Consider the following 16,239-nt stretch of genomic DNA (forward strand, 5'->3'; position numbering starts at 1 on the left):
AACCAAATAGACTGGGCGCAGTCTCTCACGCCTGTAATCCCAACACTTTGAGGCCAAGGTGGGTGGATCACAAGGTCAGAGTTCAAGACCAGCCTGGCCAAGATGGTGAAACCCTGTCTCTACTAAAAATGCGTGGTGGTGGGCACCTGTACTCCCAGCTACTCCGGAGGCTGAGGCAGAGAACTGCTTGAATCCGGTAGGCGGAGGTTGCAGTGAGCCGAGATCACGCCACTGCACTGTAGCCTGGGTGACAGAGCAAGACTCCGTCTCAAAAAAAAAAACTAAATATATATTAAGATTTGACAAAGGTAAGCCTTGGAAACCTTGTGTTTACTGCATTATTCTCTACCCTGTTAAGTGCTTAAAATATTTTACTAAAAAAATACAAACATGAGCACAATCAGAGAGGTAGTAAGGAGATAACAGAAATCATCATACCTGCCTTACAAGGATTTACAAAGATCAAACAGGATATGTGAAAGCATTCTATAAATAAAAAGTGCTTTGAAAGGCAAATTTTACTAATGTAATTTTCAAACCTAGGCCATGAAACAAGAATTCCAAACAAGTCAACATCCTTTAAAAACAGTGGGTCAGATAAACTTTCAAAATGGAAAACAACTCAGTATACACACATGAGAAGAGAAAGTTCACATTTCAGAAGACTCACTAGTATTTAATATCTGTCTAGATACGGTATAACAGTACACCCTGTAAACATCAAACACGTCTCAACACCTCAATCATACCAATAACAACAACTGATTCTATTTCATCAGAAGAAAGATAAATACCATTTGGCATCTCAAATTAATTTTTTTCCAAATACCGTTAACAAATAAATGGTATCATGAGGTTCCAGATAAGGCATAAAATTACCCAGCCTTTAAGAAATGATGACTACAGGGAAGTATGTCAAAGCTGGACTTGTTAACCCAACAGAGAGGAACAAAAATACGGTTAAAACAAGCAAAACCTATCACATTAAGACACATCATAAATCCAATGTGGAAAAAAAATCCCTCATCTTAACAGAGCCTTAGTATACTAACTGGCAATGTTTTCAGCACTCAGTAAGAACTGGCCAAAGTGACTGATGTTGTGGGCAACATTCCACATTGGGTGTACTTGGGAATACCTACTGTGATCATAACTATTCAACTTCCACCTACAGAACTCAATGCTGAATAATGTCTCTACATTTCACATACCTTGTAATTCTGGTGTGACTCGAAGTTGGACAGTGGAGTGTTACATGCCGTAGAGAAGGGCATGACTTTCACACCTCTATAAACAAGGCCTTTATCGTAGAGTTGTTTGAAGACCCACCTGGTAAGAGACGGAGTTTCACAATTACATAACCAAAATTCTATTTCTGAAAAAGCAATCACTTACACCATTTTCTGTTTGGAGTTTCTGTCTGCCAAATAAGTGAAAAAACAATGTCTTCCATTGGGAGACTGGCTGGTAAATTATAACAGATCAATATAGTAAGACATCAGGTAGACATTAAAATGCTAGTATCTACTGATATCAAACGATGTTTAAGACATAATGTTAACTAAGAGAAGCAACTGGCAGGCTGGGCGCAGGGGCTCACGTCTGTAATCCCAGCACTTCGAGAGGCCAAGGTGGATCACCTAGGTCAGAAGTTCGAGACCAGCCTGGCCAACAACGTGAAACCCCATCTCTACTAAAAATACAAAAATTAGCCAAGCATGGTGGTGGGTGCCTGTAATCCCAGCTACTGAGGAGGCTGAAGCAGCAGAATCGCTTGAACCTGAGAGGCAGAGGTCACAGTGAGCCAAGACTGCGCCACTGCCCTCCAGCCTGGGTAACTGAGTGAGACTCAGTCTCAAAAAAATAACAAGAAAAGTCCTACATTCAATAACAAACCTGTTCCCAAAGATTTTCAGAGAAATAATGATGGACTCAAAAATAAACTGATTCATGCTAGTGCACTTCTCCAATAATCAATACAACAGAATATTTATAGAATATTTATGATATTTACAATTTTAAATAAACCTACCAGACAGATTCCATGAATTGTGGATACAGAGTTTTGTAGTCATTGTCAAAGTCAATCCATCGGCCAAGTCTGCTAACAGTAGACTTTAAACATTAATATTAGAATAGCATTAGACAATGATATTTATAATTTTACATCAACGTTTGTTTACTTCTATTGTCACCACATATAAAAATTTTGGGAAAATAGAATAATCAATGGTACAAGTAAATCTATATTGCCAACAACATACTATGTAAGGTTAAGAACCAGTTTTCTTGGCATTCATTCTACATGCACAAAATGTTATTTACAAGTATAAATATTCATTTATAAAAGTCTACCAAAACCAACACTTGGCAAATATCACAGGTATAATTATTACTGGCAAAAACCATCCACGGATGTTAAAATTAATAAGTGAATGTATGACAAGAAAAAGAATATTTGGAAAGAACCTCCCCACAATATACTTATTAATTACAAAGGAAAAACTACAACTTTACAAAGCAGAAAGCTGACTGCACCTTAACCAAGTGAACAAAGTTATCACCATCAATGAGACATAACAACAACACATGCCACCTGATACGATCCACTGAGAAGGGCACAGCATCACTTCTGTGGCATTGTCACCAAAAATGCGTAACCTAAATCAGGAAACCTCAGACACTGAGGGACATTCTAGAAAATAGCTGCTCTGCAATCTTCAAAAGTGAGAAGGCCATGAAAGACAAAAGACTAAATAAATGTTCCACACTCAAGAAGACTAAAAAGACATGACAACTGAAGGCAGTATGTGATTGGTCAGAAATAAAAATTAATGGGGCAACTGCTTTTGAAAATTCTATTAATAGTATGGTTACTGAAGATGTTAGCAGCTGGGAAAGATGGATGAAGGATATAGGGGAACTCATCATACTACTTTTTCAATTGTTTAGTAAGTCAAATTATTTCAAAATGAAAAGTTAAAAAATTGAAAAAAGTATTTGAGAAAAAAAGAAAAGGCCTATATATCTACATTATACTTATCAGATTTTTCCCTATTGGTGATCATTCAAGAAAGTTAGATCAATTTAGGCACACAGAAGTCAGAAAAGAGATGGTTCAGTCTAAGCTAACAGTTTAAGTAACAGGGTTGAAGGTGGAAGCTAATACTTTTTCTACAAAAAATAAATTAATAAAAAAAGCACAAGGGACCACAAACCATTTCAATGCCCATTTAATAACTACATTTTCTGTTCATTCTACTGAAAATAACCCAACATACCCTCCACTCAGCAGAATATCTCATCACAATTGCTCGGCACTGATTGTTATACTCTGTAATCCCCATTTTGGCCACATCCTCTGGTCCTCTGATTCCCAGTGTCTTATCAATTTCATACTCCTGAAAATTTGTGATAAGATTGTTACCACTCTGCCCAATGAAAACAACTGCAACTATGCAACTCTAGAAAACAAAACAAATCAAACTACAAATACTATAGAAATGAAGTAGAAGGTCTGACAGTCAACAGTCATCATACTTGAACATATTACATGAAATCTAATGCTTATTAAAAAATCAGAAAATTATAAAGCTGGATACTCAAACATACCACAGGTAAGCCATGACAATCCCATCCAAATCTTCTGTCAACATGAAACCCACTCTGGTGAGCATATCTTGTAACTATATCTTTAATTGTACCCGCAAGTATATGTCCATAGTGAGGCAGTCCAGTCGCAAAAGGAGGACCATCATAGAAGGTAAATCTAAGAGGTAATAAAAATATATTAAGTCATTTAAAAACAATCAAAATTTAAAGCATTTTTCTATAGATAGCTGTTGTCATAGTGGAGTCTTTAGGAAGGAGAAAAGCAGCAAGGTCAGGATATTGACAGACATAATTGATTTGATATTTACTGGTGGTCCTGCCTTCAGAAAGGCTATAATTGTGGTAAAGCTGCAGAGACCTCCATTTGATTATTCATTTTTCATTTATTAGTTTCATGACATAAGGCAAGTTATTTATCCTGATCTTGAGTTATCTCATCAGTAAAATAGGGGAATAAACCCCTCTCTCATAAAGTTTTTGACCAGAGGAGATATACAATGAAAACAGTGATTAAAGGACTAGTCTCTTTCAGGTGAATGAGGACTACTATAGTAGCCTTCTATGGGGTACTTAGGTATAAGTGCCTATATGAGGGTGGTGATGAAGATAAAGGTGGAAAGAGGGTGACACAGAGGGTGACATAAATTCTACTCAGATGACCTTTTAAAGAAACCAAATTTACCCTAATAACTGAGAACTCATTCATTCAATGTATATCTACTACTGAGTACCCATTATACAGACAGCTGGGGGACTCTGGGAATAGAAAGATTAATGAAGAGTATCTGCTTTAGGCCACGCATGGTGGTTACACTTGTAATTCCAGTACTTTGATAGGCCGAAGCAGGTGGATCACTTGACGTCAGGAGTCTGAGACCAGCCTGGGCAACATGGTGAAATCCCATTTCTACTAAAAATACAAAAATTAGCCAGCGTGGTGGCAGGCGCCTGTAATCCCAGCTGAGGCAGGAGAATCACTTGCATCCGGGAGGTGGATGTAGCAGTGAGCAGACACTGCGCCACTGCACTCCAGCCTGGGTGACAGAACAAGACTCAATCTCAAAAACAAAACAAAAAAAAGAGAGTATCTGCTTTAATGGAATTCAGTATAAAAAATGACTATTATTAAGGACTTTCTCTTAACCTAAAAAATTCACATACTTTGGTTTATGTTTTGATTGCTTTAAGCATTCCTGAAAACAATTAAATTCAGTCCAAAACTCCAAGATTTTCTCTTCTTCCGCAGGAAAATTTATGTTTTCTGGAACTTGTTGAACCATTTTGTTGCTGCAAAAGAAATCAAATTTATTAGTGTCAAAAGAGAAATCTAGGAATAACAGAGTACCATATTACTAATGTGGGTGTATATTGATGTACAATTTACATACTGTAATGTACGAAGTGTACAATTCAGTCGCTTTTTAGCACATTTACAAGGTAGTATAACTAGTAATATCTAATTTCAAAACGTTTTCAACCTCCCCTCCCCACCAAAACACCCCAAAACCATTAGTAGTCACTCCCCACTCTTTCTTCTCCATAGCCAGTGGCAACGATTTATCTTCCTTCTGCCCCTGTAGATTTACCTATTCTGGACATTTCATATAAATGTGAAAATTTGTAAGAATCATCTATATGTGGCCTATTGCATCTGGTTTCCGTAATATGTATTCGTACTTCATTACTTTTGATAGCTGAACAGTATTCCATTTCATGAATATGCCACAGTTTGTTTATCCATTCATCATTTCCTGAATACCTGTATTGTTTCCACTTTTTGATAATTGTGAATAACGCTGCTATGAACATTCATGTATAAAATTTTGTGTGGATCCATGTTTTCATTTCTCTTGTGTTTGTAGCTAGAAGAAGAATTTCTGGGTCACATGATAATTCTGTATTTAACTTTTTGAGATAATGCCAAAATGTTTTCCAAAGTGACTGTACTATTTTACATTCCCTCAGCAGTGAATGAGGATTCTAATTTCTTCAGATCCTACCCAGCACATCTTATTGTCCATCTTTGGATTACAGTCATTCTAGGAGACGTTAAGTAGTTCTCCTGGTTTTGATTTGCATTTCCTTAGGGACTAATGATGCTGAGTGTCTTTCCATGTGCTTATGGGCCATTTGTGTATCCACTTTGGACACATACTTATTTATCCTCTGCCAATTTTCTAACTGGGCTCTTTTTGTGGTTGGGTTTTAAGGGTTATTTATATACTCTGGATATAAATCCTTTATCAGATATATGATTTATAAAAAGTTGTCTCCTGCTCTGTGGGCCATCTTTTTATTTTCTTGATGGCATTTTCTGAAGCACAAAGATTTTTAATTTTAACGATGCCCAATTCGTCTATTTTTAGTTTTGCTGCTTGAGCTTTTGGTGTCATCTAATAAACCATTACCTAAACAAGGTTACAGATTTTTTGCTTACATTTAGGCCACAAATCATTTTGAGTTATCTTTGTATATGGTGTGAGGGAGGGGTACACAGTATTATTTAATATTCAGTAATGGTAGACAATGTTTCCAAAAGTAAGCAAGAAAATCTCGGCAATTCTATCTGATGGTGCAAAAAACTCATTGATAATCTGAAGAAAAATATCTCAAAGTAACTAAGAATTTTCTTACCTACACTCACATGACAGAAATCAGTTCTCTTGAAGTAACTTCATATTCTCTTTGAGGAAAACTGGTAAAACTTTAAAAATCTTAAAGCTAAAAAGATGAGAATCTCACATTCGAATATAGATTCCAGTTTTTTATTTTACCCTTTTTTATTGCTTACTCATGATTTTTATGAAGGATGAGTCCTATACCTTTCTGGTTTAGTCCCGTGAGAAAAATCTTAAAGTGTCTTTTAAAATGTTTTGCTAATAACCTCATGCAGAGACACTTGATCAATCTGCGACTTAAGTATCTAGTGAGCCACCCTTGAGACTTTTCCTTCTCAAAGTCTATTTACATTTACTTAACAATTCTAACAAGGTGGGTGACAAGCTTTCCAAGTCAATATCAGATTAGAGTGGGATAGAATTGCTAATAAGAGAACAAACAGAGAAGATAAAAAATCTTAAGTACTCAAGAACTGCAACAGTCCAGGGTAATAAACTCTACAGGAAAAGACACACTACTACATACCTCAAACAGTTTTGAAAGCATCAAAACATCATAGTCTAAGCAAGTTATTGATTCAAGTTATCACACACAAAAAAAACTCTGTGAAAGTAGTATCTTGGCCGGGCGCGGTGGCTCAAGCCTGTAATCCCAGCACTTTGGGAGGCCGAGACGGGCGGATCACGAGATCAAGAGATCGAGACCATCCTGGCTAACATGGTGAAACCCCGTCTTTACTAAAAAAATACAAAAAACTAGGCAGGCGACTGTAGTCCCAGCTACTCCGGAGGCTGAGGCAGCCTAAACCCGGGAGGCAGAGCTTGCAGTGAGCTGAGATCCGGCCACTGCACTCCAGCCCAGGCGACAGAGCGAGTCTCCGTCTCAAAAAAAAAAAAAAAAAAAGAAAGTAGTATCTTTCATTTTCTTTTACCCTCATTAATTTTTCAGATGTGTGAGTGCCTCTAAGTTTAAGAAAAAACGGGACAGGAACAGTTGGGCTGTTTAACTAACTGAAATAGCTATTTCCGATCACAGTACACCATTAAAAGGTATTAAATGGAAGTTGTAAGGCATTTTAGATCTTCAACTCTTACTATAACCTCTAGCCTTTCAAGGACCAAAGTAAGTGTTTGTGCATTTACTGATTTATTTAGGTTCACTGGGTACCTTATCAGAGGCCAACTCAGACTTATGGGATTGTTATCTGAAGACTAACAGACTTTGAGATACCAACACATTCTAATCTCTTCAAGGCTGGTCCTACTATGGCCCACATCTATGGGAGCTTATTAGAGATGCAGACTTACCAGCCTCACCTCACACCTAGGAGTCAGAACCTGCATTTTAACAAGATCCTGAGGGGATGAGCATTCACATCACAGTCTGAACAACACCACTCTTGCACTGTTCTGACAATTATTCAGGAATATCTATCTGATTTTTTGTTTTTGAGAAAATAAGATTTAAGCTTTCTGAGAAAAGGACCATTACTTCTTTTTTTTTTTGAGACAGTGTCTCACTCTGTCACCCAGGCTGGAGTGCAGTGGCACAAACACGGCTCACTGCAGCCTTGACCTCCCTGAGTTCAGGTGATCCTCCCAGCTTAGCCTCCCAAGTAGCTAGGACTACAGTTATGCATCACCATCACCACACTCAGCTTTTTTTTTTTTTTCTTTTTTGGAGAGGGATGGTTTGTAGAGACAGGGTTTTGCCATGTTGCCCCAGCTGGTCTTCAACTCCTGGGCTGGGATCCTCTTGTGCCGGCCTCCCAAAGGGCTGGCATTACAGGCGTGAGCCACTAGGCCTGGCCAGCTCACTCAGCTTTTACTGTGTTTTTTAGGGAGTCTCTACTTTCCTCAAAGATTAAGAATCACTGCACTATTATGCCAAGCATAAAGACTCAGTATAACAGTATTGTCTATTCAGGAAGAACCATGTACCAGTGACCGGGCTATGGCGGCTGCTGAGGAGAAGCAGCCTCCATGCATAAATCACAGGATTGCTATGGCCCATCGAATCCACTGGAGAGCTGTATATGCACAACAGCATCCAGCAACCACAGGGCAGGGGACAGGGCATGTTAACCTTGCACAACAACCTTCTTGTGCAGAGGGACGCCATCCTCTTTGCTTCCCTCTTATTATAATCCAGGCCCTTCACTCTTTCCCTCTCCACAACTCCTTCAGGTCATCTTAACCTCAACTTCCTGTTCAGCAATTTCGAGACCACCTTCCTTGATATTCACTACATATTATTCACATTAATTCATATTATTTTGCCTCAATATATTTTGGAAACACACACTAAAACCATGATAATTCTTTCCACAATTGCTTCCCTTTTTAACTCTACCGTATTAGCGTTTCCAGTACTCTTCCCATTACCTAGGCATAACATTTTTGAGTTACCCCGACACTGCTCAGAAGATACACACATCCAAGTAATCATCAAGTCATGTGGATCCTACCTATAAGTCTATTTCTGTTGCCCCTTTTCATTCTCCTCTAAATCAATTTCTGCTTCCCCTTTTATTCTCAGGTCTTCATAATCTATTAAGTCAAATGTAACCTGAAGGTGGGACCGTCTCAAACGTTTCTTCAATTTAGTTATATCCTATTAACATAGACTCCACAGGTACACTCACGCAAATGTACAAAATATGTATACAATGACATTCACCGAATAATTGTTTCTGCAGGCAAATAACTGAAAACAATTTAAATAGGGTGACTGAAGTAAATTACGGTACATCAAACTCAGCCATTAAAGGTAATAAATTAGGACATATAAAAAAAGTACTGCCTATACATAAAGTCACAGCTATACCAATTTATACTATGTATATCATTCTCAAAAGATTTTACTCATTTCAAACACCACTCATTCAAAAAGGCGACCATAAATTCCTAAGGCTGGAAACGAACGAATGGCAAGCCCCGAAGAAACACGTTCTTTTAAAAATTAAATCTTGTGCTACTGTTTCGGGGCTGTAACGCGTGCGTGACCCTCACCTTTGAGGGCCGGATCCTGCAGGGAAGAAAAAGCGTACCTGAGGGGCCCCCCGTGCCTGGACGGCCCCGGAGGCCAGCAAGCCTGGAAGAAATTCTCCCAGCGTCCAAGCTGCGACCCGGCGCGTGGAGGTGATGCAACGCGCTGAAAATGCGGGATCCAGGGAAGGCGGCCAGCTTCGCACCGGCCAATCAGTGCGCGCTGCCTGACACCTGCCAACAAGCCAGGCGCCGATTGGTCACGGCGGACATGATTACGCCCACTCGTCCGTTTGGTGCGACGGTGGTGCTTGCTGGCTTTGCGGCTCCGCCTGGAAAACGAACCGGCGCTGAGTGCGGAGCTGTGCGTGCGGGTGGTGTCCGTTCCGGTAGTGTAGACCGAGGTCGCCCTCGGGTTGTGGACAAGTCTGTGTAGGTGAAGGCCCACTGGGAAGGGGCGCCGAGGTCGGGGCTTCATCTTGTTTGCGTTTGTATTTATCTGACTGGACACTTCGTACCTAAAATTCATATCGACAAACAGCAATTTCCGGAGAGATGGCTTTAATAATTATACTTTTGGGCCCTGAGCCGCTGACCCCAAAGCTGCTTCTCCTATCATAAATGGCTACGTGAAACGATAATAACAAAAGGGAAGGAAGGGCCTGACAACCAGGTTTAAAAGTTTTCTTGTATTTTACTTAAAATGTTTCCGGTAATGAAAACATTGCAGAAACAATTTTTTTAAGAAGCGGTCTCATTCTGTCGCCCAGGCGGAGTTTAGTGGCACGGTCATGGCTCACTGCAGCCTCGACCTCCCCGGGTCAGATGATCCTCGCATCTCATCCCTGGCCAAGTAGCTGGGACTACAGGCTAGCGCCACCACGCCCGGCTAATTTTTGTATTTTCTTTAGCAACGGGGTCTTGCTGTGTTGCCTAGGCTGCTCTCAAACTTGTGGGCTCAAGCGATCTGCCTGCCTCAGCCTCCCTAAGTGTTGGGATTACAGGCATGAGCCACTGCACCCGGCCTGCATACTTATTTTCATTGCTATGAGTCTGCTTGATACCTTACTGATCTGCTGGTTAAAATCTGGAGCCTTGCAAAGGGCAGTAGGCCTCGGGCTTTGGCCCCAGAGCCTCTAAAGGAAATTCTGGATCTTGCCAATCAATATAGTAGTTCAATTACTGCTTATTGTATCCATTAGAGGGATATGAAAAATTGATCTGGCCTAGAATAGGTAGAATGCAGTATCTTATTAAGTTTAGGAACATTTTGATAGTCTGTTTAGCATATATTCTACTTTACTTACCATCTTGGCCCTGTGTGAAGGATTAAAGTGGTTTCATGTCCTCCATCACGGGTAACTCAATGTTCCATGACTATACTCACATAACGTACATAATTTAGTAGCTGCAAATCTTGTTAATTAACTGAAAGTATTTGGAATGTGTTTGAAGTTTTCACATTCCTGCCACCTTGTTTGGTTCAATTTTGTCACCTATCCAGAGAGCCCAGATTAGAGCCAGACAGAGGGCTCTTGGACAAATGTGAGGTAGGCCAAGTCTAATTATTTAAAAATTTGATTGAGAAACATTTATATTAATAGTACTATTGTGTTGGAAATAATGCTCAAAATCCTAAGGAAATTGAACATTCGAAAAGGATTTTCAGCGAAGCAATTTACTTCTGTGCAGGGGGGTGCTTATTCTTGGCCAGTCACCATGAGAGCACACCAGAACAAAGGGGCACGAGAGCCTTTCCCCCTGACGGAAACCCTGCCCCTGTACCTTTTCTCCATTGGCTGGAGTTGGGCCTCACAATCTAAACTAACCCTGCTTGGTTAAACATTTTAACTTTCTTTAGATAAGGTGGGCACGTAAGAGAACGGAAAGGGGGAAGGGGTGTGTAGTGAGCTAGAGAGCTGGTCTCTCCAGATAAGGAAAGCAATGTGAGCTGGTACTGATAACACCTGGCACTGTGGCCTGTCTGGGCATGTAACAAAGGCAGAAAGGAAGGAAAAAGGGAGGAGGGAGGTACTATGAATTAAAGAATAAAGGATTGATCAGGCTATTTGAAGAGAAACCTCATCATGTCCCACAGTTGGAAGGTATGGGAAGACTAAATCTAGAAAAAGTTAAGCAAATGAAAAAATTCCAGCCAAAAAGTTAACTGTAGTCAAAATATATTACTTGGACTGAAGAGGAGAATAATTTTTTCACGTCTTCAGAATATGTAGTGTCTGGTAGTGAAAAATCAAGAAATCAGAGCATAAGCATGTTAGGTAGAAACATGGAGATAAATACTAGAGAAATTAAATTGCTGAAGGTGATTTTATCTGGGGAGCAGGAACTGGGGGTGGGAAAGGCTAGTTGATGTTACTTGTCTGCTTGTGAAGCATGTGCTGGATTTAAATTATGGCCACACATTCTGACACTCCTCCCACTGAGAAGTGAGGATCTGTGTCCCCTCCCTTTCAGTCTGGTTGGGTGTGTGTGTCAGTTTAAACCTATAGAATCAGTGAGGTGACTCTGAGCCAGTTTTTGAGCCAAGCCTTAAGAGACTGGCAGCATCTGCTTCCTGCCTCTGAGAATACTTGCTCCTAGAGCTTTGTTGCCATGCTGTAAGGAAGCCCATGAACAGGGACTGAGTGGGCCATATTAGAAGCAGATCCTGTAGCCCTGGCTGAACCACCCCAATGAAAGCACACAGAGCACAGATCAGCAGTCCTAATGAGTTTTGACCAAATTGCAGTATTTGTGAGTAAATGACTGTTACTGAGATGATTTCCTATGCAGCAGTAGAAAATAAGGTATAAACTGTGATCTACATCAAGAGAAGGTAGAACGTGTGAATTATTTATCCTGCTGTGTAGTTGTCCCCACTATCCTTGAAGTCTGAAGTTTTGGAAACCTAGGAATCCAGAATGACTCTTCAAGTTATTTAGTTCCTTGGACCCTTATTTAAAACACATACTGAGCATAAGCACTGGGGACATAATGGTTAACACACCAGATGAAATCCCAACAGTTAAAGAGTTTATATTCAGCATAGGTAAATCAATAAATACTAATTTTAGGTACACACATCATGGCTCAATGATAGGCCCTCGGAACTGTCTATGTAATACTATTTTTTTTTTTTCTTTAAATGGAGTCTCACACTGTCACCCAGGCTGGTGTGTAGTGGCGTGATCTCGGCACTGCAACCTCTGCCTCCTGGGTTCAAGTGATCTCCTATGTCAGCCTCCTGAGTAGCTGGCATTACAGGTGTGAGCCACCACACCCAGCTAATTTTTGTATTTTTAGTAGAGACGAGGTTTCGCCATGTTGTCCAGGCTGGTCTTGAACTCCTGACCTCAGGTGATCTGCCCACCTCGGCCTCCCAAAGTACTAAGATTAGAGGTTTGAGCCACTGTGCTGGGCCTATAGAATACTATTTCACACAGAGCCCACTTTGATAGGAGGCATGTCTTGAAATCTAGGCAGGTTGGTTTATTTAATGTAATATTAAATCTGTTTCCCTATTTGGGCTCAGGGTCCTGACTCCTAATTGTGACTACCTATCTTTCAGACACTTGGTATTTTTCATAAGCTTTTGGCTAATTAGAATTTTGGGATTGGTCTGCATCTAGATATTGTTCCCTAATTCCTAGAGGCCAATGACAAGATAACTCTGTATTTGGATTCCTCTCCTGGTCCTCACAGAACTCTTATATGATATTGGTCTGCAATGTCCTATATTTCAGTTAGCTATTCACCAAAACGCAAGTATAAAACTCAACATTGACTTGTAATTCATCAGCTTAAACAAAAATGACAAAACGGAAGGTGTATTTGACATAATCAGAAATAAACATTTCAAATAGCCTATAATTCACACAAAGCTTAGGCTAGAAAATACAAGTACTTTGACCCATTTATTAAAAAAGGCTTCATGTAAACCTTGCATGAGAAGATGTCCATTAGTTACTCAGGATAGAGGGCAGAGATTATATACAAAAAGTATTTTCGAGGACTATCTTGTGCTTCCTTTTTTAAGAAGTGGAATTTAATTTTCTGAAGTAACTAGGAAGAAATGCAGAGGAGTTCCATAGAAAAAGATGGCAACCAGAATGATATTCCATCAGCCAGATTTTTAAAATTCCTTCACTCTGAAATTTCTTCTTTGTCAGCTAAAACTATTTTCTGAGTCAGTTTCCTTAGGTAAGCCTTGTTCACATTCAGTATCAAAACCAACTGACATTTATTATTTTGGTTTCATTTTCCTTTTTGCATCTTTATGTTTCTTCCGACAATCCTAGGGGGAAAAAAGGCTTTGTTAATAATAAACAAATTGTTTTTAAGATGTTCAGTAGATAGCAGTAAAACTTAGGTTATTCTCACTGTCAGGGCTGTGGAAACCTATTTTGAAAGTGCTGTTTTGAAATCAACAGGGCATATTGGCATTTTTGGCATTAAGTGTTTATAATGGGAACTACAATTCAGTCTTGAAAAATCTGATGCTTTCCTGTTACTTAATAGACTTGGCTGGACTCTGGGACCAGTCACTCAATTGAGCCAGTCTGCGGTCTCCTCACCTATACCATTCATGAGTTCCCTTTCAGCACTGTAATTCTAGATAGACAACAACATGTCTATTTTAGGAAATAACATGGAGAAACACTCACTTACCATACGCAGGTTGTTTGTTCTGGCCTCCCAAGAGTTCCTGCTAATATTATTTCCTACTCCTCTCCAGAATAAGTCAGAACCTACTAGGGGAAAAACAAGAAAGATGAGGCAGCAAACTACTACTAAAATGGGTAATATTCTAAGTGTTGGCATTATCAAGGTCTCCAATTCTAGTTAAGATCATTCTTTTCCCTCAGTTTCTACTTATTTTTAAAAATTAGTATTCTTTCTTTCCAAATGAAAAATATAGTATTGCTTTTACTGTTTATATATATCATTTACTATTATGAAACTTTGTTTATGCTAGGCTTTAAGAAATGAGTTCACCAACACCCTGAGTTTTCACATGGACTTTTATGGTACTAAAAACTTAGGGGTTTTGTATGCCTAACATCTAAGGAAGCCCCTGGAACAAAACAAGCCTTTGCTGATGAGAATGAGTGGGCAAAGAAAGTGGTGAGTGGGGAGTTCTCAGTCCTTGACAGCTTTACAAGTTAACATTCATCAGTGTGAACAAACGGGGTTAAACCACATGACACTACCAATGGTCAAAATTCCTGGATGTGAATTATTGTAGCTGTACTATTACCTGTTCCATGTACGTGATTTGATGAAAAAAATGGACTGACCTTGAAGTCTTTCATCATTCTTAGAGAAAAAGAAAAATCTAGTGGTCTCTTTCTCAAGTAATGGTGCTTCTCTGAAAAGAAAGAGGACAAAGGGAGAGAGAGAGAGAAAAACAGATAGGTATTGGTTGGTTTAATTTCAATATTTAAGAATATATTCAAAACATAAACACACTATTTCTTAAGTATATCTTTTATTTTTTTTTCTTTTCCCTCTAGAATCCAGGGGAGCAGTACTCTTAAATATATCTGCTTTGTATTTTGCACATTTTGCCCTGAGTTAAAATAACCCTCCCTCTAACGTTCTTCTATCTGAAGCTTTGATAATGAAGACTTGTTTAAGTAGAACCTCTATCCTTCCTGTGTTGGTTGCTGATACTCTCACTCCCGTCACTGCTACCCCAGTTGCCAGTGCCTCCTATGGGTAGGCATCCAGTCAACTGCAGCATCCTGTTTCCAGACCAGTGACTTCACTGTCAGGCTACCTTCCCTTTTCTGTGCACATCCTATCTTCCCCTTAGTGCTATCCAAATCTCATGGAAAAGGAAACACACTCTCCATTACAAAAAGGCTAGAGAACACTCTGACACTGAGATGGCCAGGCACAGTGGCTCATGCCTGTAATCCTAGCACTTTGGGAGGCTGAGGCGGGTGGATTACTTGAGGTCAGGAGTTCAGATCCAGCCTGGCCAACATAGTGAAACCTCGTCTCTACTAAAAATACAAAAATTAGCCGGGTGTGGTGGCGTGTGCCTGTAATCCCAGCTACTTCGGAGGCTGAGACAGGAGAATCGCTTGAATCTAGGAGGTGGAGGTTGCAGTGAGCTGAGATCATGCCATTGCACTCCAACCTGGGTAACAGAGCGAGACTCCATTTCAAAAAAAAAAAAAAAGCGGAGATAAGACAATTTAGTTGTCATGTGAGCAGAAGCTAAAATATTTCTAAACATGTCTAATTCAGATTTTACAAATTATGAACTATGCCTGCAAAGAAGCAAATTGCTTACCCAGGACTGGACTTTCTGTGATCTGTTTCTTCAGTAACATCTTCCTCTTCTGAACTGCTGTCTTGGAAACGAGGGTCTTCCTGCCAGACAATCTTTCCAGGTTTCACTGTTTCGACTCTGTAGGTCTCTATATCATTATGACAACAAAAGATGGTGGGATTGTAACTCCACAGCCAAGTATTTCTGAACACATTCATTTGATTACTTTTACCATGTAGACATATCTAAAGTTCCAATATGTTAATCATTAATTTAAAATCGTATCAAAAAATAGGTAGTATCATCTTCTTAGATTTTTCAAATATTTTCAGAAGCTACTATGATAATTTTGGCATCGCTAGAATGATCTGATAAGGACAGCAGTAATATAAAAAAGTATAAAAACTAAAGGTTTACAAATGAGCTATATAATTTTTTAAAATGACACCTAAAATAACCATGGCATCTGTGCTAGCATGAGAAACCTAAAATATAACATGATACAGGGAAATCAGGTTTCCCTCTTGTCTATAAATGAGAAAAGGAATATGTCTTTACATTTTCAGTACCCAAAACTTTTTGCTAGAACTGCTGAAAAAACTACTGCTATAAGATCAAGACAATCACCTCGCAAGTCTTCAAAATTTCCCAGGTACTTAAAAAACATCTTTCAAGTTGCTGGTGTCTTTAGGACTCATTTCAAGGTCAATTTCTCACATTTTGCTCTCAAAGTTAGAAAAA

The 16,239-nt window shown here is 39.3% G+C and overlaps 2 protein-coding genes and 1 non-coding gene across 9 annotated transcripts in view; all 3 read right to left on the reverse strand.

Annotated features, from left to right (window-relative positions):
- IARS1 (isoleucyl-tRNA synthetase 1) overlaps positions 1-9,386 on the reverse strand; it is a 76,380-nt gene extending 66,994 nt beyond the window's left edge. Inside the window, exons 1-6 of one of the 2 annotated variants that reach the window (XM_015117255.3) lie at positions 9,281-9,386; positions 4,774-4,899; positions 3,613-3,769; positions 3,282-3,401; positions 2,033-2,115; positions 1,212-1,329 (exon numbers count right to left, since the gene is read on the reverse strand). In XM_015117255.3, the coding sequence (XP_014972741.2) occupies positions 1,212-1,329; positions 2,033-2,115; positions 3,282-3,401; positions 3,613-3,769; positions 4,774-4,892 (597 nt within the window). In that variant the 5' untranslated portion in view covers positions 4,893-4,899; positions 9,281-9,386. Of the gene's footprint in view, positions 1-1,211; positions 1,330-2,032; positions 2,116-3,281; positions 3,402-3,612; positions 3,770-4,773; positions 4,900-9,242 lie in introns of both variants that reach the window. The other variant, XM_015117256.3, reaches the window with a different exon arrangement.
- On the reverse strand, positions 8,164-8,296 carry LOC114672939 (small nucleolar RNA SNORA84). Its single transcript, XR_003723462.1, has one exon. It is a non-coding gene; the product is annotated as a small nucleolar RNA SNORA84 (small nucleolar RNA).
- A 3,643-nt stretch (positions 9,387-13,029) lies between the features above and the next one.
- NOL8 (nucleolar protein 8) overlaps positions 13,030-16,239 on the reverse strand; it is a 28,733-nt gene continuing 25,523 nt past the window's right edge. For 5 of the 6 annotated variants that reach the window (XM_015117260.3, XM_077966334.1, XM_015117257.3 and 2 more), the window contains exons 14-17: positions 15,520-15,646; positions 14,516-14,586; positions 13,887-13,969; positions 13,030-13,512 (exon numbers count right to left, since the gene is read on the reverse strand). In XM_015117260.3, coding sequence (XP_014972746.3) covers positions 13,462-13,512; positions 13,887-13,969; positions 14,516-14,586; positions 15,520-15,646 — 332 coding nt within the window. In that variant the 3' untranslated portion in view covers positions 13,030-13,461. The remainder of the gene's footprint in view (positions 13,513-13,886; positions 13,970-14,515; positions 14,587-15,519; positions 15,647-16,239) is intronic. The other variant, XM_015117263.3, reaches the window with a different exon arrangement.

The sequence above is a fragment of the Macaca mulatta genome, chromosome 15 (genome assembly GCF_049350105.2).
Source record: "Macaca mulatta isolate MMU2019108-1 chromosome 15, T2T-MMU8v2.0, whole genome shotgun sequence".
Lineage (NCBI taxonomy): Eukaryota > Metazoa > Chordata > Mammalia > Primates > Cercopithecidae > Macaca > Macaca mulatta.